This window comes from Sphaeramia orbicularis, chromosome 12 (assembly GCF_902148855.1).
Source record: "Sphaeramia orbicularis chromosome 12, fSphaOr1.1, whole genome shotgun sequence".
Lineage (NCBI taxonomy): Eukaryota > Metazoa > Chordata > Actinopteri > Kurtiformes > Apogonidae > Sphaeramia > Sphaeramia orbicularis.
Window position 1 is genome coordinate 49700418 of NC_043968.1, and position 21794 is coordinate 49722211.

The 21794-nt window shown below is 36.7% G+C and overlaps 1 protein-coding gene across 1 annotated transcript in view; it reads left to right on the plus strand.

Moving 5' to 3' along the window:
- Window positions 1-21794, plus strand: part of LOC115429762 (transmembrane protein 132C-like) — a 267243-nt gene that overhangs the window by 211616 nt on the left and 33833 nt on the right. Inside the window, exons 6-7 of the mRNA XM_030149471.1 lie at window positions 4122-4265; window positions 21207-21415. Coding sequence (XP_030005331.1) covers window positions 4122-4265; window positions 21207-21415 — 353 coding nt within the window. The remainder of the gene's footprint in view (window positions 1-4121; window positions 4266-21206; window positions 21416-21794) is intronic.

The following is a 21794-nucleotide window of genomic DNA, read 5'->3' on the forward strand; positions in this document are numbered from 1 at the left end:
AATCCTCTGTGCAACTAGCAAGCTCACAGCTCAAGGATTATACTAGATGTTGTCTTAATTGATCTTTTTATGTTCTTGCTGCTCTTCTGCAAGGCATTACATTCTCAAGTGTATCTTATGGTATCTCTGGAATTAGTACAATTTGACATTCCATTTTACTTAACTTTGCCTCCGTTTTTCTTCATTTAAATAGCTCAAAAGTGTAATCTAACTTTAATCTTTAGTGTATAAGCCATTCATTAACTCCAATGTCACCCAGATTTAGCTCTTAATAAGTTCAAGCACAAGCAGAAATAATGTAGGTCGACTTTGGACCAGGTGGAACCACAGACTGCAAATAGTGGACACACGCTCCTAAACATACCTAAAACCTAAAGATGTGTACATGGCTATCGCTAAGGTAGTTTAATGGAAATATGTGAGTTGAGATGGAGAAGAGAGAGGGATGAAAATAGAAAACAAACACCAAGCACATCCACTGACAGTGAAATAAACACCCCCGAGAAATTTCAGCTCCTTAATCAAGGTAGCCACATAGAGTTGTTTGATGCAGTAATGTCAACATTTTGAAATGTACACATTAATAATAGCTACCTGAGCTAATTATGTTTTATTCAATAAACAAGAGCTGGGAATGTCTCTGCAATTAACTCCCTCTACAGTTGTCATGGATGGAGAGACAAAATATAGAGACCAAAACTGTTTTAATGTTTTTTTTGTTTGTTTTTACCAGGCTGTAAATGTGTATTTCTGTCGTAAAGCTGACCATTTTAACTATGGGGTCTATACTTGGTTTTGGTTCCATCCAAGTGCCATCCATCCTAGTGGACATTCAGCTTACTGCAGATTTTGACACTTGAGGTCATTACCCCGCTCCCTGAAGCAGAGGCAGGGGGTAGTGTTTTTGATTTAGTTTGTTTGTTTCTTTGTTTGTTAACACTTAACAGCAAAACTACTGGTTCACTTCATACCAAATTGGGTTTATAGATTGGCAGTGACCCAGAGGAGATGTCATTACATTTTAATAAAAGTAGGTCATAGTTCAAATTTTTTAAAATATCTTTCCATTTACCATATTTTCCAAACTATAGAGCGCAACTGAATACGAACTGCACCCACCAAATTTTAAAAGAAAAAAATATTTGTACATATGTAGGCCGCACCTGACTATAAGCCACAGGTGTCCACGTTGTAACATGAGATATTTACGCAGAAAGATGGTAAACAGAAAGATTATTTAAATATTTATTTCCATACCTTAACTGCTTTTTTCTAAACAGTGCCTGTAACACAGCAGTAAAATGGCAGTAACACACCTGGTTAAAAAACCCAGAGAAGTCATTGATCTCTATCTTCATCTTTCTTCTGCTCATTGAAACCACTGCAGTCATCTTCTTCAGTGTTGGAGTTGAACAGCCTCAGAAAGGTTCCGTCACACACCTTCTCAGTCTCTCTTTCGTTGTTGCTCTCAGTGGTGCTGAAGTGCAGCAGCTCTGTTTCCTTCTTGGACAGGCACATCGATTGCTTTTAACTTAAAAGCTGCATCATATGCATTTCTTTGTGTGTTTTCTATGATGAGGGTGTGTGCATGACATGCAAAATGATTCTTAAAAATAAAGCTTAAAAATTCTCCTCTTCACATCACCTCTTCCACCTCTGTCTCATTTTTGCGCTTCCTGCTAGAGCGCCCCCTGGAGGCCGTTAGCCTGTAAAAATCTATACTTGAGCCACATCGTTGTATAAGCCGCAGGGTTCAAAGCGTGAAAAAAACGTAGTGGCTTATAGTCCGGAAAATACGGTAGCTAAGTAATTAAATTTTATTTATAGAGCACTTTTCACAGACAGGGAGTAACAAAGTGCTTTACACTGTAAGACAATTAAAATACAGTTTAAAATACGATTTAAGATGCAATTAAAATACACTTAATATACAGTTAAAATGCAATAAATGCATTAAGTGCAGTCGGTTTGTAGCAGCTCTGTGTTAGTTTGGATTTAAAATGCCTGCTTAAACAAGAGTGTCTTAAGATGTTGTTTAAAAGTGTCAAAAGAGTCCATGGAGCGAAGGAACTGATAATGGGTGAAATACCTGGGAAGGGCGGGGTTTGTTGTGCCTGACACCACTTGTTACATATTCTATTGAGAAATTTAGGTTGTGAGAAAAGAATGATGTCATTTTTTTTCCCTTCACAGCCCTGGTTTGGGAGTTTTCACAGCTTGTTCTGGATACATCATCTGAGTATAACTTTTTTCTTGTGATGTGCGATTGGTCAGACATTTGAAGTGGGTGTGTTTAATGCAGAAAAGAGGACTTCTCAGGTGTTCTTAAAAGTCTTGAATTTCTCACGAAGTATAAAATGTTCTTGCATGAGTATGTACAGTCCTTTGTGCAAATTACATAGAAATGTTTCATTCAGGTCGACAGAAGAAGAAGAGATGAGAAGGGGAAGATGATACAGTACTGTGCAAAAGTTTTAGGCGGCCTTTGGATTTGTTGTTTTTTTCAGCGTTGAAATGAACATGCATATTTAACTCTCAGTCTCTTTTCTTCAGATACAACAAGAAAATACAGGAATTATGTGCACAGCCTTAACAGACACACAAAAACCAGAACTAAGCGGGTTCTAAAGGTTAAAGTACATACTACAGTAAAGTATGTACAGCAGTAAAAACAAAACTTTCAGTGAAAAAAACAGCGTCTATAAACCAAAGTGGTCGTATTTAGTGTGACCTTCCTTTTACACTAAACATGTCTTTAAGCCTTTTGTTCAGACAATACATTTTTGTCATATTCTTCTACTTTCTGAGTTTTTATTCCAGGTTTTAGTCAACACATACCAGATGTTTCTAACTATTTTTGCTGCTTTTTGTCATGGGGTCAGGGATCACACTAAATGCTGACTTTAACCTTTACAACCCATTCAGTTCTGTTTTTTTTGTGTCTTTTAAGGCTGTACACATATTTCCTGTATTTTCTTGTATCTGAAAAGACTGAGGCCCAGTTTACACAGCAACGCCCTTGGCTGAAAACGACAAAATATTTTATCAGAAGTGCCTTTTGTTTAGACCGCAACAGCATTTTGGTGGGTTGAAAACACAAAAAAGTGAAACCACCTTCCAATCTTAAAAACGCTCCACTCTTGTGTCACCATTTAAAGGTTTGAAAACGCAAAACTGCATTTTCTCATCGCATAGAATTTACATCACAGGCACGTGCCAGTAAAGGAAAACAGCATGTCAGATAATTTCCCTGCGACAGACCTTCATGTTGTCCTAGCTGCAAAATTGTCAGTTTTTGTCTGTTGCTTCACTGTGTTTGGTTTCCTGTTTTGTGAGTGTATTTTGTACAATGGGAGAACAGGAAGAGAAGTAGAAAGGTTCGACACATATGTTTGGTGGTGGTGATGCCACCTAGCCCCCTGGCATCCATACTACATTGATATATAGGAAATTTCACACACTTTGCATGTCCGTCTGCATGCAGATTTTTCCCCCAAAACGCACATCTAAATGCAGAATTAAAAGTGAGAACCCAGTGCCACTTTTGCGGTTTTGGTTCAGATTGTTACCGTCTAAACGTAGACTGAGAAATAAATTTGCATGTTCATTTCAACGCTGCAAAAACGACAAATCTAAAGGCCACCTAAAACTTTTGCACAGTAGTGTACATTCTACAAAAATCAATAAGATCAGAAAGTTTCACTGTCTCTCTTTGATGTTTTTTCAAGAAAATATAAAGCAAAGTTTGGGAAAGTTGCAGAAAAGAAAATAAGAACTCCACAAGTTAAACATTTGCTGAACTATAATTTATTTGAAAAAGGAGGTTACAATTTCCATTGTGCACAAAAGCACCTCCAGCAAGCATAATTTAGGAAGTTTTAGGAAATTTTTGTCTTTACGTAGACAGATTGTGATGTGAAACTTTAAAATGCAAAATAATAAATATTTACAGAAACTGCTTCAGAAATTGTTTCATATACAGTTGGCAGAACAAGAACAGACAAAAAAGTATTTTGTAGTCGTTAGAAGGTATGATCTTTCTGTTATGTTACAGGAAATGTATCTGCATGTTTGGCATATTTTTAAGGTAGCATATGTAACTTTCGTGTTTTCTCTTTTAGGACACTGAGATCCTCAACACAGCTGTCCTCACTGGGCGAACGGTAGCAGTGCCGGTGAAAGTAGTCACCGTGGGAACAGATGGAGCAGTCTCTGATGTAACCGAGTCAGTTGAGTGCAAGTCAACAGATGAGCAGGTTATCAAGGTCAGTGAGGCATGTGTTCTTAACATCTGCTTTTTATTTCACCTTTTCCAATTTCTTTGTTTCCTTGTGCTTGATGGTCAGTACTCGTGTTATGTGGGTGGATGAGCAATATGAACAACAGTTAGTTGTGGTGTAGCAGTGGTTTGTGCGCATTATCAGATGAAGCAGTTGTTTGTTTGTCCTTGAGCAAAACGGGGCCAGAAGTTGTCTTTATTAAATGTTTCACCATAAATACTGTTGTTTTGTTCCCCTCAGGATACACACCAGTCTTAGTAATTCTGAAGAAGAGAAAAATAGTGCTTGAGCTATGATTAAGAATCCACTCTTTGATTGTGATAAGACATAATATGATAGAATTGTGAACACTGCATATTTTGAAATTTTTTTAAAATTATTTTTTGTGTTTATTGATTTTGTTTTTTACAACAGTACACAATAACAACTTACAAACTTGGTGGTTTAAAGGTTACATTCAGCAAGAGTATGAGTACACAAGAGTCCATTCACAAAGTAGAAGGAAAAAAAGAGTCCATGCATGTAAAATAGACGCGTGACTATGTAGAGGGTGGAGCTATTTCTCTCCAGGTTCATTCATTAGCTTTGATAAATCATTATTCTCAAGATATTTTATAAAACGTCCCCACACTTTATGAAACAAGTGCTGTTTACCTTTAAGTATAAAAGTAATTCTTTCCAGAGGTAGACAGAGCCAGTCCTCTGAACCTCTGTGTACCACTCAGGTTACCCATCACTTTCCATGTCGAAGCAGTCACTCTTTTTGCCTGTATACACTGTAAGCCCGGAAGTTGTATTTACTAAAATGCTTTAATTACAATGTACTTAAATGATTTAAGTGTTATTACCTTACTCTAAAATGTTAAGTATATTCTACTAATTTGTAGACATAGTTGAAAGTACAAAAAAGTTTAAGTTGAATGGATTTAAATCACTAAGTTTTAGTCATGACCACAGCTTTTTATCTCTGCATTGCATTGTGGGTTTTGGGCATGTTGCTGAAAATGTGTTATTTTTATGTGCAGGGGTTCAGTGGGGTTGTGGTCTTAGTGTTAATTTAGACTTAATGTGTGTATGGCAATGTTTATTGACCTTTTTGTGTTTGTTTTTGTATTTTTGAAGAGCTGCACCATGAGCCCAACAATAGCTTTCCTGTTCATCTAGGCTTGTTCTTGTACAATGGAAATCTTAATACTTCCTATTCTGGCAAATTACATTGATCTAACTTCCATCCATGCTACAATATATTAAGTTGAATACTTATACAAAGCACTTTATATTGCAAAAGATTTTAATTTAAATCAACTTGGAATCGAATACAATGAGCTGATGGTATTAAGTCTAATGATTATACAAAACAATTGACATTGCAACAAATTTTAAGTTACATTAACTTGGCATTTAGTGTGTTGTACTTAAAATAGCAATTCCATTCAAATCAAGCATTTAAGTTTAATACACTCAAGTTTTCATTACTCATTACTTACATTTTTTAAGGCAACGAGTTACCTGAGATTTTTTAAGTAAACTCAACTATTCGGTCTTACAGTGTAGAAGGCACATATTAAGAAAGGTTTGTTCATGCTGTTTTACATTATGCCCCTCTGGGTAAAGACCAAGTAAAACAAAATTGCCTCTTGGTCTAATCTGATTGGCATGTTTTGAATATTTAAATACAAACTCTTTGACTTTCTACAAGGACACTAATGCATAAGACAAAAAGGATACAAATTAAATTTCAAGTTATCTATCATAAAAATTACAAATGTTGGTGTAACACAAAGGATTTATATGCAAAGCCATGTGTTTCTAAGGTAGGTCTAAGGTTTCTAAAGGTAATCTGAGAGGTACAAATATTGTAGACAAAATGAACTCTTTGCTGTGCAGACTAAAAGACTGAGCAGACTGAGGGAGCAGAATATAAAAAAGTTGAACCTGTGACTGTGAAAGACAAATCATACTAGTCTGTGCTTATTTCTGATCATCTTATAACATGGCATCCGCATTGTCTCATCCTGATATGAGGAGGCAAGATTCAAGTAGACAGCAGCTCACATTCATCTTTACCAAAGTTTCTGCTTATTTATATTGTTGTTCAAAGGGTAAAGAGTTCTGCAGCATAATCATAAAACTATATGCACATAATTATTTGTTCACTACTTTCCCTCGGCTACTGCACCTACACCCAAAAGTAGCTTCTACTTGAGGAGTATTTCTGTAGCTGTATCTCCATAACTATAAACTGCATATACCATAGTGTGTGTGTGCGTGTGTTAAAATTTCTATTAGTTTAAAAGTTGTTTCTTGCAAGCAATGTAATTGTTTAATTATTTCATGCAAAATGAACACGGAGGCCTTGAAAATCTATCACAGTGAGCAATTATTTAGCTTTGTCAATTATATTCTGTTTCAGCAATTTTTTTTTTTCCATTTTAAAAGCAAAACTCCTTTGTGTATAGAAAAATGAAATATAGATTTGACAAATGTTCCCTGTGAATATTGGTTTCCAGAAATCAATCTGAAAACTTTACTTCATTTTTCTTTGTAAAAGTATCCATATAATCAAATCAGTATCCTATCCACTAAGTAAAAGTGAAAAGCGCAACGGTGGCTACACTAAATTTAAGATCTGCCTCCCAACATGTCCACAACAAATTGGACTAAACAGAGAGAGAGAAAGGAAGTGAGAAAAATCACTGATTTGTTCTCAACCGTGTGCATGCAAGAGAAAAAGAACAGCAATTTGAGCGTGTCTTTGTAATGTGGAGCTGATTTGATGTGCATGCAGTGTGTTTTTGTAGTGTACATGAATATCAGAGAGAAGAGAAGAGGCAGCTCTCTCTAAGGGTTTAATTATCCACTGAAGTAGTACCACACATTGTGACGCTGACCTCGGTAGTGTACTCCCATGCCCACCCGTCTGGTTTTGGGAACAGTAAGTACCCCTCCTCTCTCCACCCTGTTTTCAAAGATAGCTCAGGATTATAATTTTTTTTTTTTTTTTAGATTGAGAAGCATCTCCTTTGTCCAGCTAACACTTATCAGGATTGAAATTTCATACTTCTCTCCAATTTAATGCATTCTAACTTCCACATAAAATTATCTCAACATTAACCCGACCATACACCAGATCCATTTTCACTGGTACAGACAAATTTTCACTGTGAGAGTGAAATAGTCACCGTTTTGATGGAGTTGAAGCATGTTGCTGTCATCTGGGATTATTTGATGTAAATTGGTCATCAGTATGAGGACACTTTACAGGCTCATTTATGCTCTATGTTAAAGACGCAGACGGATACAGATGGAGCGTTCTGTCCGTCCTCTGCATACATTACATGTATAATTCCGTCCGTTCTCTGGAGCTTCAGCTTGCATAACCAGAGAATACGGAGCAGTACCACCTTGAACTGTGGAGGCAGTGCTGAGATCTGGAGAGAATAATTTCTAGAAATAGCGGAAATTTTCAAAGAGCGACTGTGTGAGTTACTGAAAAACTACCTCCATATTTATGACAACTACCCTTCTAAATATCAACATTAGTATCCACATTAGTAAAACCTCCGCTGTGGTTGCCATGTTTGTTATTATTGACTTTCTTCCTCTTCTTCTCAAAAAATTGTACTCTTCTTCATGGTATTCAGCCAGTATGGTAATTAAGAGCAGCACCCTCTGGTGGATTGATTGAGAAACACTCATTCTAATGCACTAGATGCACAGAAGTACGAAGGCAGTGAGGCATGACAACGTTAGATACAGACGTACTTATTTATGTACATAAAGTGAGCATAAATGAGCCTTAACCCTATAACAACGGCAGTCTCTCCGGCGCTGCATTTTGCTTTTTACTGCATTCAAATTACTGTAACTCCTGAACCATTAGTGCTATTCACAAAATTCAAACAGGTTTCAATCAGAAAACTGAGATTCTGAGCTTTCAGACACTATATAACACTTAATGGCAGCAATGTGGGACTCTATTACAAGTAGAAAGGAACTGTTTCAGAAACTTCCACACAGGCTAAAAAATGCCTGCAAATAACAAAAAGTATGAAGCCATAATATGGATACTGAATGTGCAAGGCCAAAAAACATGTTTGTCATTTTTGCAATCTCAAAAAGTTTTGTTACGGACATTTACAGTTGGTTCTGATAAATATGCCAATAACTTCAAGACCGTATTTTTTATTTTTTACTATAACACACTGTTTTAAGCGTTTATTACTTATAATAATGATAATTAATGGTCAGATACTGAAAGTTAAGCTCTTCCTTAAAACAAAGGTGCAAAGGAATTGGCAAAAAAGACATTTTCTGACACTTTTATTGCAAAGAAAACATGAACACACCTAGTGGCCAGTTATAATGGCAGTCTTAAAAGGGTTCAAATGAAACCTTACACAGACCAAACCAGTATATCAAATTGTATCACTAGATGTCCACTTAACAGACATTCCTAATGGAATAAATGAGACTGAATAAGAATGTAGAAACCAGTCCACCACTTCACTGTCTAGTTCTGTTGCACCTTTAACTTGGTTTGACTCACACCAAGAAACACGTTTTGTAGAGGGAGTCAAAGCAAAGAAGCAATTGCACAATCACTGTCTGAATCATACCACAAACTTCTACACGTGTGAAAATACTACTTCCTGTCTGCCTGTTTTGTTTATAAAATATGTAGTCAAGTCAAGTATTAAAACCGCTTCAGTCCTGCAGTCCTCATGGCGGTTGTGGTGGTGGACGTAGCACCAGTTCATAGTCACATTAGTTTGTGTTAAAAAAATGTACTTTTTTTGTGAAAAATGTTTAAAATGTACCAATGAAATGGTTAGAGACATTTTCTTAATTAACTGTTCAGCTTTATTGTCACACATAAAGCATGTACAACTAACTAAGCTGTTACAGAAACAATACGTTTGAGTCATAATATTATATGATGGAATATGATTAAAGATTCAAATAAATTTGAGCTGCATACATTACTGATTTTGCAAAAGCCTTAAGTCTTTTTTGAGGATTTTAACATAACAGTATTAGTTTGTAATTTCCTCTCAGCTTGACTGAATTGACTAGTCACTAGTGCTGTTAGTTTGTTGCTACCATTAGCTGCTGCACTGCTGAACAGATCAGGTTTCTGGGATGGGCTGTGTAATGACAGGCACGGTCCTAGAAGTGTAGAGGTATGAGGTATGCACCATCTTAGAGGAGTGATATTTTGCTTTTTTTATGGAATTATGCATTCTAAAACATTTCCCTGTGGTTTACATGAATTCTTCATTAATTCAACTCCACAGGTCCATCTTCAACCCTATTTCTGAGTAATGACACCAGAAAGGTCATTTTGAGTGCGGGCCCTTTAAATGCAAATGAGCCACTCCAGGTTGTTGGCTGTGCTGCTCTGTCCCATTTAACCAATAACTGAACATTTTAGGTAACTGGCTCGAAGTTTAGACATATTTTCAGTATGGACTACAACCACTGCTGCTGACAAACAGTTATGTCATACTCGGAGAAATGTTCATTGGAAGTCTTGACCTTATATGTGCAAATGTCGTGATGTAACTAGTTATAGATGTAACAAATTAAGCAGGAATTAAAACAGGTTGTAGAAATCCACTTCATTTTTGCCAAAATGAATATAAAGATAGCTTTGCAGCACCTGGAGGGTTCAAATTCAAACTTTATGAACTGTTAGGGTCCAAATACACAAATAAATGAACCAAAGACTAATAAAAGTGGGTTTAGCCAAATATGACCCCTTTATATCAGTTTTGCTAAGACTTTTTCCAGCATTTTTTTATGTTGTTTTAAGTCTGCCGTGGTCATGCTTGTGTTTTCTTTGACACTACCCCTCCAATCTCTCCTCTCATCATCACCCAAAAATCACTTAGACTCTCTACTAAACACACACAGCATGCACCGTCTGCATCTTCCTCTTCCTTCTTTTGACGTGTGTTCTTTGTATAACTCAGCAGTGACTGACACATGGCCCGTCAAACACTAGCAGCGCTCTTTGTCTGTTTATAATAATATAATACACAACAATCTAATAATTATTGTAGTCATCACATTGTCATGTTGCTCATTACTCATGCAGAATAAGTTGGTTTACCACTGTGACAACATTGCCACCAGGCTGCTGATGTAAGACACTTTTTAATTTGACACAACCTGTCATAATGCCAAAGATATAAATCAAACCAATTTAAGCTCCAGACCAGAACAGAAATTGACCCAGCTCTAGTGGTCATAAAAATCAGTACAAACCCTCTTAAGTCAAATGTCTATCCTTCTTGATGTTTTGACAAAATCAAACCTATTTAATGAGTTTAAAGCCTTGGTTCATGTAAGCTGTCATGTCAGCTTTCAATAACTAAAAGGTGTGTGGCCTCTAGCACAAAACAGGAAGCAATAAATGTCATAAATTAAATACTGGATGGCAAATGTTCTGTTTAATCAGAAATATAACAACAGAACGCAGTTTGGCATGTGTTCTGCCTGCAGTGAAGTAACATTATCATGACAGACTAATGATGATGAACACCTAGTAATTAAGTCACAGATGTTTCAATTTGCTCTTTTATGTTCTTCCTCTGCTGTTAAATCATTAAATTAATTCTAGCACCACCTACAGGCAGGGCTGTTGGTCATTTAAGTGTCCCATCATACCTCTTTTTTACTCTTTGTTGTTGAGGTTAAGAGCCAGAATATCAAACAAAAGTGGCACAAACTCTGGATTTTATTCACTCAATCTCCAACCTGATGATGTACATTGTTATTGTTACATGGAGGCTAAGTTTAACTCACTTAAAAATGAAAAATAAAGATTATTAAGAAAAAAAAACAAACACACAAGTGGTGCCAGGCACAACAAACCCCACCCCTCGTACGTATTGTAGCTTATTTTGGCATCGATCCAGCTGATGTCATCATGTCTATGCATGTGGTGATGTCAGCATATCAACTGCCTCTATATATGTGCCAAGTTTGAAGTAAATTGAAACAAAATTGATGTTTTTATAGACATTTGAAATTTTGCCCATTATAAGTAAATGGGAGAGAAAAAAAGATTTTAAAAATTCATTAAAAATTTGACCTTTGACCAACTTTTCCCAAATGAAATGACATCTTAATTGGAAATCTACAAGAGCCCCTTTCAGCACACAATGGATTAATGAGGTTATGTCCTTTTTAAAAGTAGAGAAAATTAGCTATTCAAAACGGGGAAACTTGAACAAATTCTACAATAAATGGCAACCATTTATGGATTTTTTTGAAACAATGTAATTCAGTTTGCCCCTTTTTTAATGAAAAAAAAAAGTGATTATTTTTATTTATTTGTTTTCTTATGTTTATGTCACCCATTTAATTATTTTATTCAGACTATGTCTTAGTATTCTTTTCATTGTATTGTTTGTCGGGTTTCATTGTTATTTGTTCCTAAAAAATATGCAAATCTATATGTAATAGTGTTTACAAGCATGGTTAATGTTGACATCAGTGTGCCCTGGTATTGGTATGTACCTTTAATTCTCTTGTATGCATGTCAATAAAAATATGAAACAAAAAAATAAATGTAATGACATCTATTCTGGGTCACTGGCAATCTATAAACCCAATTTGGTATGAATTCAACCAATAGTTGTGCTGCTAGAGTGTTAACAAAGAAACCAACAAACAAACAAATGAAAAATAAACAAAGAAACAAACAAACTGAACCAAAAACAATACTCCTTGCCTTCAGGGTAAAAAAAAAAGGACATGACTCATGATGAAATCATTTGTGGTCTTCTTCCAGTCTTTCCACAGTGTTCTATTGTAAGGATGGCATTGGTCTCTGAATGACAAGAACAACACTGTGAATTACAATTTTTTTTTTTTTTTTTAATATTTTGCTTTCCATATGAAAATCAATTTGTGGACATGTTGTTGAAGATAATACCATACCGGAAGTTGTAGGTAGCTGTGCAATTATAGTTAACACTGCTGCTCCAAAGCAAGAAGGCTCAAGGACTGAACTTTTCACCTGTTTGAGAACTTACTAAAATAATATGTTCCTCCTTTGCCTGCGTAGGCGGCTTCTCGGACATACAGCCTCTTCTGCGCATGTCAGTCTTTTGTCGATACTGTATAGGTGTCCCTGGCCTTCAGTTTAATGTAGACGCTAACATTGTTCTGGTCAATAGATTACTGGAGGTTTCTCAGAACAAAGGGACTGACATCCTTTACAGGGAACAAAGATCTATATTATTGAAAAGTGCCTATTTCACAGTATGGTATGGTATTCAGGCAATATAATGTGTATCAAGAAATCTAAATTTTAACCAAAAGACACTGTATGCTCATTTGCAGATAGATAGATAGATAGATAGATAGTCAAAGATATAAGTAGCATAAAAGTATAAACATGTAAAAGCGCCGTTTAATACACCACCATATGTATTAAATTTTGCCACAACAATGGGCTCTGGAAACACAATAAAATGATCTACCATGAATGATCTGCCATGACTCTTTGGGATTAAACAAATTCCTAAAATATAATTAAGCTATAGTTTGAATAAAATATTTTAATGGAAGTGATGAGACAGAACCATGAAATAGGATATTGTGATACCCTAACAAAAAATTTCCTTGCACATAGTGTGATCCTTAAACTAGTCACATACAGCAACACTAGCAGCTATTTCTGTTGTCGTTTGTATGCCTACCATCTTCTACTGAAATGAACCCCCCTGCAGTTACGCCTGTGTCTTCTGCTGATCTGTGCTTATGATGTGAGCAGCAATAATCAACGGGAGAGAGAACCTGACTTCATTTCTCTTTTCTCCTCTACCACTTATGAGACTCAGAAAATACAGTGTGCTATTACAACACAAAAGGTCAAAAAAATAACCAGACTTTGCAAACTGATGGCTTCTATGATTGGCTTTTAAACCACAAATACGCTTTGTGGCGTGAAAATATGTCTGTGAAGAAAAGAAATGGTGAAAGGAAAATAACGAAATCTATTTTGAAATGCGAAAATCATTACTTATTCTCTCTGAGGTCTTTATTTCTAACAGAGAGATTGATTTTATTAAGAATTGAGACAAACTGAGTATGATGCACCTCAATAAACCGAATGAAGACAACCAATTATTATTATTTTTTTTTTTTTTTTTTTTTTTTGGTACAAGACATTTCTCCTTTAATCACAAGCGTTTTGCTGTGTCAAAAACAAACAAAAGAACCCCAAAAACAAAAGAACAATCCTTTACTGTTTAGATCTACTAAGAAGACAATGATTGAGGAAAATTGGACATAATTTCTGCTGTGAGAGAGAGAAATATTCACAATATGGGAAACATAAGCATTAACAGAAGTTAGTGAAATCAAGTACATTCTCTTTTGACTCTACACAAGACAGAGTCAAAAAGAGAATTGATGAGTTTTACATGAAATAATCTCAAGACAAAGGTATTCCGTTAAATCAGTTCAGTCAATTTTAGTGTCTTATCATTTCAGTCACAAATTCATCCATGTATGTCATTGTGAATTGGATTTGAGGTGGTCTTACCTGTGGTTGTCACTCTATATCAGTGGTTCTCAACTGGGGGGCACGGACACTCTCCCAGGGGGCGTGTGAGCGACATCGTCAGGGGGCGTTTGGAACGAGAAACCTGAGTGGGGGTGCTCAGGCACAAATGGGGTGCGTTAGCAACTACTGTTGTACTTCATAACATTATGCATCAGTAACCCCCCACCCCACCCCTCACGTAAAGACCCAGTGTATGCTCCAATGTATAACTTACAGTGGCACATACCCACCCCCCAGGTTACGGGTTGAGGTATCAGAGGTATCCCCCCCCCCCCCCCCCCCCCAGGTGCAAAGTTGTTTTCGGGGGGTGGCAGGTGATGATGAGATGAGGGCGGCTTCAGCGACAGAGCTATATGACCCACTATGTCCTCCACATACAGGTCCGTCGTGTTACTTTTACACTTGCGTACCCAACCCCCCATCCCCAGTCCTAATTGGGGGGGGGTGGGGGCAGAAGCGTCTTGCCTATTGTTGTCACTCTATATCAGTGGCTCTCAACCAGGGGACACAGACACTCTTGTGGGGGGTGGGGGGGGGGGGGCAGGCACGTGAGCAACATCATTGAGGGGCATTTGGAACAAGAAACCTCAGTGGGGGGTGCTCAGGCACAAATGTGGTGCATTAGCGACAACTGCTGTACTTCATAACATTATACATCAGTTACCCCCCCGCCCCACATAAAGACCCAGTGTAAGCTCCAATGTATAACTAACAGTGGCACATACTACCCCACCCCCACTTACAGATTGAGGTCCATTGTGTAATAGAGGTATCCTCCCACCCACCCCTAGGTGCAAATGTTTTCGGGGGGCGGCAGGTGATGATGAGATGAGGGGGGCTTTAGCAACAGAGCTATACAACCCACCATGTCCTCCACATACAGGTCCGTCACATTACCTTTACAGTTACGTACCCAACCCCCCACCCCTGGTCCTAATAAGGGGGTGAGGGGGGGGGGCAGGAGGCTCATGATGTCGTTAATGGGGCTTTGTTCAAAAAAGGTTGAGAAACACTACTCTGTATAAAGCAAGATTACCACACAAATGAGTAGATTTGATGGAGAAATGACATTGATTTGTGAGTGGTTTCATGACAGATTCATGCTGATAAGAGAGGCCACAGGGATCAGTCAAGTGTGATTTAAAGACGGAAGATGTCACTTTCTAGAGATCTCAATTAAATGGTTACAGTTATCATCTCTGATCCGTCTGTCAGCTATAGAATAAGATGGCTGAGGAATGTAAACATAGTAGACCAGAGCTTGAAGGAACATGGGGAGATATCGGAAAGCAGTGAATTCCATATATTAGAAAAATGAAAAGTAAAGCTTAAGAGACTGACTGAGGAGTTAAGCATCTTTTACCTTGAGCATTCGTGAATGTAATGTGTCCCTGACATTCATTATGTGCACATCTCACAAATAGTCTAATTTACATTCACAACCCAGTATCATCAACTCATCACACACCTACTCTTAAGCAGTAATGAGGCCAGGCACTTGATTTTTTCAAATGAAAAAACACTTTCTTAAAAAGTAGCATAAAGTAGTGTCTAATACCTGTGAGGGCAAGCCCACGGCTTAGTGCTCGTATGGCCACTGACTGTAACTAAAGAAGGTACAGTCTGAGTCTCCCTAAAGGCATCACAGAGAAGAACATAGTTTTACTCTAACAAGAGATCTTTAACTTCTGAACCACATAACAAAGCAGCGCAAAAATGTGAATATGAATGTAAATTACAATCTTTTCACTAATTTAAACAACTTTCTAAACCATTGGGATATATGTCTCTGGCTTTACAAGATGTAATTGAATGCCACATATTTTGCCATTTAAAATAAGATGTGCAGGACAGAAGCAGAGATGAGATCAAAACAAAGTAAAAACTCAGAGTCGGAGTCTGTAATGCATTTGCTGTACAGCAATCTGAGGTTTAACTTAATAAGCCATTAACCTGCGTACATGTGATGCTTTACGGGTGTTGCATTTCTTTCTACCATGAAAGGCTGTTTGATCTACCCATATTGAGAGAAAATGTCAGAAGCTTATCGTCATTATCGGCTTAAACTTGATCATAATTACCCCGCCCCCTGAAGGGAAGGCAAGGGGTATTGTTTTTGGTTCAGTTTGTTTGTTTGTGTCTTTGTTTGTTAACACTCTAGCAGCAAAACTATTGGTTGGATTCATACTAAATTGTGTTTATAGATTGTCAGTGACCCAGAATGGATCTCATTACATTTTGGGAAAAGTAGGGCAAAGTTCCAACTTTTTATGAATTTCTAAAATCTTTTTTTTTTTTTTTCACTTATTTATGATGGGTGAAATTTCAAATGTCTATAAAGACATACATTTTGTTTCAATTTACTTCAAACTTGGCACATATATACAGGCAACTGATATGCAGACATCAGCAAACATAGACATGATGACATCAGCTGGATTGATGTGAAAATAAGCTACAGTACATTCAAGGGGTGGGGTTTGTTGTACCTGGCACCACTTGTTTCATTTTGAGATCGTTTTGTTGCCCAGCTCTGTAGATGGAGGTTAATTTAGTCCTGTAGCTCAAACAATGTTTAGCATTTACAAAGGGGCTGGCACTTTTGCATGCAAGCCACAAACAAAACTGAATGGCTGTTACTGTGTTTATTTCTGTCGTTTGATAGGCTGTTTGAACTATCCATATAGAGAGCTGAAGTACTGCACTTTACATTTTACCCATTGTATTAGCAATTAGCATTAGCATCTAGCACACATTAGGAGCAGTTTTCTGCCATTGACGGCATTTGGGTCCAACTCCAGATATTCATTAGTACCATGGTCAAAGGCACTGACAAAAGAATTGGTCTCTATGTACCTCTTTTTAATCCCAGGAGGTGTGGAGAGAACAGGCAAACTGAACACAGAAAGGCTCAAGTCTGACTGCCACTATGCCACTGGGCCACTTTGGAAAAAGCCAAAACACAGTCAATCAGCCAATACCATCCACAAAAAAAATATTTTAAAATGTATTACGCATGTTAGAAACCGACAGCTTTGTGCTTACCACTACACTGTTGCACCACCCATTTTTAAATCCCTCAGAATTACACAATGATTTCTACATATGATGTTTGTCAGTTCAAGATGATTTTACAAGTCAAGAAAGTCTGGAGTTTGTGGTCAAACTGTTGAACAATCCGACTGTAAAAATACATAACTGTAAACCACACCAGAAAGTCAGACAGGTGACGGCATCACCACTGTGTCTCTCCTTGATCTGTTTTGAGTCGTTGATGACGTCTCTGCAGCTTCAACATGACTAGACTGTAGCAGTTTTTGCCTCCTTTAGTACTTTTCACCTTCCTCTCAAAGACTGAGGTAAAATGTGCTGAGGTTTTGGTGTTGTTGTATATCATATGTAGCAGCACATGCCAACAATTCTGATTTTTAACACAAGTGTTTTTTTTAACATATTTTTACCACATTTGCCACAAACCGTGGCAAATATGTTTGAATTTGATAAACATCATATACGTATATGGTGACACAACGTCTCACATTTGATCGATGACTTCCAAATGTCCAAACCTTAACACCATACCAAAAAAAATATTGTCAGTTTTGTTCTGGATTTATTTTATTTCGAGTGTGTTTTATCATTTATTCCTAATAAAACACTTGACATCTTTAGTCTCATAGCTTTCCAGTGATAATATGAATATATATTCCTCAAATGTGTGTCAGTAGGCTATGAAGATTAATTGCAAAGAAAATATTGTGCATTTATTAAACTGTATTCAAATCTATCTTTAAATTTAATTTAATGTTCACGTTAGCTAATAAATCCTGATCTGGCCAGTCAAAATCCTACAAATAGTATCAATCCAAACAAAGCCATCAATGGCAATTTTATTGTTATTTTAATTTGCTTTATTTATGTTTTTTGTTCATCAACACAGTTCATTGCTAAAACAAAAACATCTCAAGACCTTAGATATACAGGGGTTGGACAAAATAATGGAAACACCTTCACCTCAAGATGATAATGCCCCAATCCATACAGCTAGAATTGTTAAAGAATGGCATGAGGAACATTCTAATGAAGTTGAGCATCTCGTATGGCCGGCAGAGTCCCCAGACCTCAACATTATTGAGCATTTATGGTCAGTTTTAGAGATTCAAGTAAGACGTCGATTTTTACCGCCATCATCTCTAAAAGAGTTGGCGGGTATTCTAACTGAAGAATGGCTTAAAATTCCTTTGGAAACAATTCACAAGTTGTATGAATCAATACCTCGGAGAATTGAGGCTGTAATTGCCGCAAAAGGTGGACCTACACCATATTAAATTATATTTTGTTGATTTTTTAAGGTGTTTCCATTATTTTGTCCAACCCCTGTAAGTGCATTTAACAAAGCATTAGGAAAATAAAGATGTGGGCTGAAGCATTTTTGTTACACCTACGTTTCATGCAAAACGAAACGTAGAATAAGTATTAACATTCACAGTTCAATCTTGCTGCATTATTTTTGAACAATCAAACACATAGCAGATGCTTTTTTTAGTGGATATTTAAGTTCTTACATTTGTAACAACATTTCACAGATGGCACAATTAACTTAGGTTAATTTATGAAAGTGATCATTCAGACAGAAAACCACTTGAAATATTAATATCTTCCCTTGCTTTGAGTCGAGAATCATCCTTTTTGAAGAACAACCTGTTCTCATTACAGGGAGACAGAACACAGAAACAGAACAGGAACACTGTTGAAGACTGAGTTAGACAGAAAGAGTGGGAGAGAAAAGGGGAATGAACGGAAGGAGGAGGAGAGGACTGACAGATACCAAGCTGTCAGTTTTGTTCCACAGAGATAGGGGCTGGTCTGACTTCATTTGAGAGTAAAGCTGCCAAGTTGCATGCAAAGAAGTAAGACAGATGACATTCTTCTTGCGACTGGTTTCTCATCTAGAAGCAGTTGTCAGTACTGTGGACATGTGCAGAAATTATCAGTTGTGCCAATCAAGCTGATGATGGTATTGGACCCTGAAATGGAATAAAATGCCAGCAAATACAAACCAAGTTCAATAACAGATTGTTAAATAGATGTGGTATGTGGAAAGTGAAAAAAAAAAACATTTGATGAGGAGATTCTGGTGCTTTGAAGATAATGACAGATGCCTCTGATGTACTTGCTGTATCATTTCTCTGTTGTTGGAGACACATCTGAGAAAGCTCAGTAACTGATTGGAGTAGTACTTTATCGAGCCAATCATCTTTTGGTTTGAGCTTGTGTTGTGTTTGCGGTTTAGATGAAGCAGGTTTGTGTCTTTTCTCTGCTCCATCTGTTAAGTTGGAACAAAGTCGCATTATTTGCACACTTATTAGCAGACACACATTCACTAAAGTTGCATCTGCACATGTATAAAATGAACAGATCTGATACTTGAAGCTTCGTACAGGCATGACAGATATTTTCACCCTACAGCATTTGTGAAGGGGCTGTTGACTGAACAATTTTAAATTAAAAACTGGATGGAAAAAAATTATAATCATGGTAAAGATTTCAGAATTGAATCATTTTAACTGTTGGGTTTCACAGAACTTCTTTAGATCCTTAAAATGACCTCAAATCCTATAATCTGAATGTTAGATCTTGAAGGGGATAGATGTGGTATTTCTATTTTCAAATATTAAACAGTTACCTTCATTTTTTTTTCCATTTTATTTATTTATTTAAACAGGGACAATATACATTAACCTTAAACAGGAGAGATGAAGTGTACCAGATTGTACCACTAGTTCTAATTTCCACCTGTAGTCCCTGGACAGGCTGATGTTGTCATTAAAAAAAAACAGACATTAATAAAAACTAAAACACACAAAAAACTGTATAAAATGCATTAACCTTAAATTATTATTACGGTTTTTAGAATAAAAATCTTCAGTTCAGCCAAAGACATCAGTGTATTGGATTGTAGAGATATATGAACCAAATCTATTCACACTGTTGGTCTATAGTGTGACCACTAGAGGGAGTAGTGAGTCACTCTGCCTGTTGTCCATGAGGAAAACTAACACCACAGGGCTTTAACCAAAGCATCTAAATGAGCTCTAAATGGAAATAATTGAGTTTGATGGTGAAATCACAGCACTTCTTCTACCTTTTGGAGTTTTATTACATGGATTAGGAAGGTATAAAGTTATTACCCCGCCCGAAGGGGAGGCAAGGGGTATTGTTTTTGGTTCGGTTTGTTTGTTTGTTAACAGTCTAGCAGCAAAACTATTGGTTGAATTCATACCAAATTTGGTTTATAGACTGCCAGTGACCCAGAATAGATGTCATTACATTTTAGGAAAAGTAGGTCAAAGTTAAAATTTTTGATATATTTTTTTTACACACACACACCCACACCCCCCATTTGCTTATAATGGGTGAAATGTCACGTGTGGGTGAAATTATGGGTGAAATATGTGCAACGGGCAGAATTTTTTGTGCCTGGCATCAGTTGTTAAGTGATGTTATTATATTTGCTAAGTTCACAATTTGTTCATCCATGGTACAGACTCAGCTGTGAAAGTTCTGACCTTGTTTGGACGATTCTAAACAGATCTTTAGTGCAGCTATTGGTAACACAAACCATATGGGAAACAGGTGATTTGTGGTTTTACCGTATTTTCTGTCTAAAAACAGAGCTAAGGTAACAGAGCTGTAATGTAAACTATCAGTGGATGCAGCACTTGAAAATTATAATATACAGTGTTATTTAGATCAACTCTCAAAATAACCAACTATGAGTTTTTGTTTGAAGTTAGAAGAAAACTTGATGATACCATAACACAGATGTGCGCAAACAATGAATGTAAATAATTCAAAGCAGTAAATGGGAAATAATGCAGTAAATAATAAAATGTGTTAAATACCATTTTACCAGATTTTAGAAGGCTGGATATCATCTCATCACAAAAGATAACTACTTTTGTAAGTAATATGTCTGTTACTTATTTACCTAATATTGGTAAGTCAACAAGATCTGGCTCAAGAACATTAGTATTTGGTTAAAACATGTTGAATATAATAAGTTTTAAGCCAGGTTAAACCTCATGCTGGAACAGTAAATACATTTTTTTCTATAATGAATGTAATATTTGCCTTAAATGTAAAAAAAAACAAACAAACAAACAAACAAACAAACAAAAAAACTTCTTAAAGTTATTATGATTAAAGCTGAAGAAACTCTTTTTACTACCAGTATAGTAATGACTTCAGTAATTTATCACTTGGTAATATAAATAAAGAATTTGATGTAAAGTGGGTTTGTTGTTTCTCATTCTGTGGTGTCTTCTTGTTTTTCTACCCAGGTGTCAGAGCGCTGTGATTATGTGTATGTTAATGGGAAGGAGACGAGAGGAAAGGCCAAGGTGATGCTTAACTTTACGTACAGTTTCCTGAGTGCCCAGCTGGAGATGAGTGTTTGGATGCCCCGTCTGCCCTTGCTCATTGATGTGGCCGACCCCGAGCTGAGCCAGATCAAGGGCTGGAAGGTTCCTGTTACTACAGGCAGCAGGAGGTAAAGGCTCAAAAATCTGTCAAGAATTTACAAACACTGATACACTGCTACACTAAAAAAGTCACCTATAATATTTTGTTGCATCACCTTTAGCTTTGATTGCACATTAGATGTGGCTTTGTTTATGCAATATGCAATAAATGTCACATCATTTGTTTCCATCCAGATTTGCTATAATTTTTGGCCAAGATCTTATATTGATGATGAAAGAATCTGACCAGTGTGTAAAGCCTTCTCCAGTACATCCCAAAGCTATTCAATGGGGTCTGGACTCAGCACAATCCATTTATGGAAATGATGTCTCATGCTCCATCAACCACTCTTTCACAATTAGAGTCTGATAAATCCTAGCTTTGTCATTTTGGAATATGTCTACATC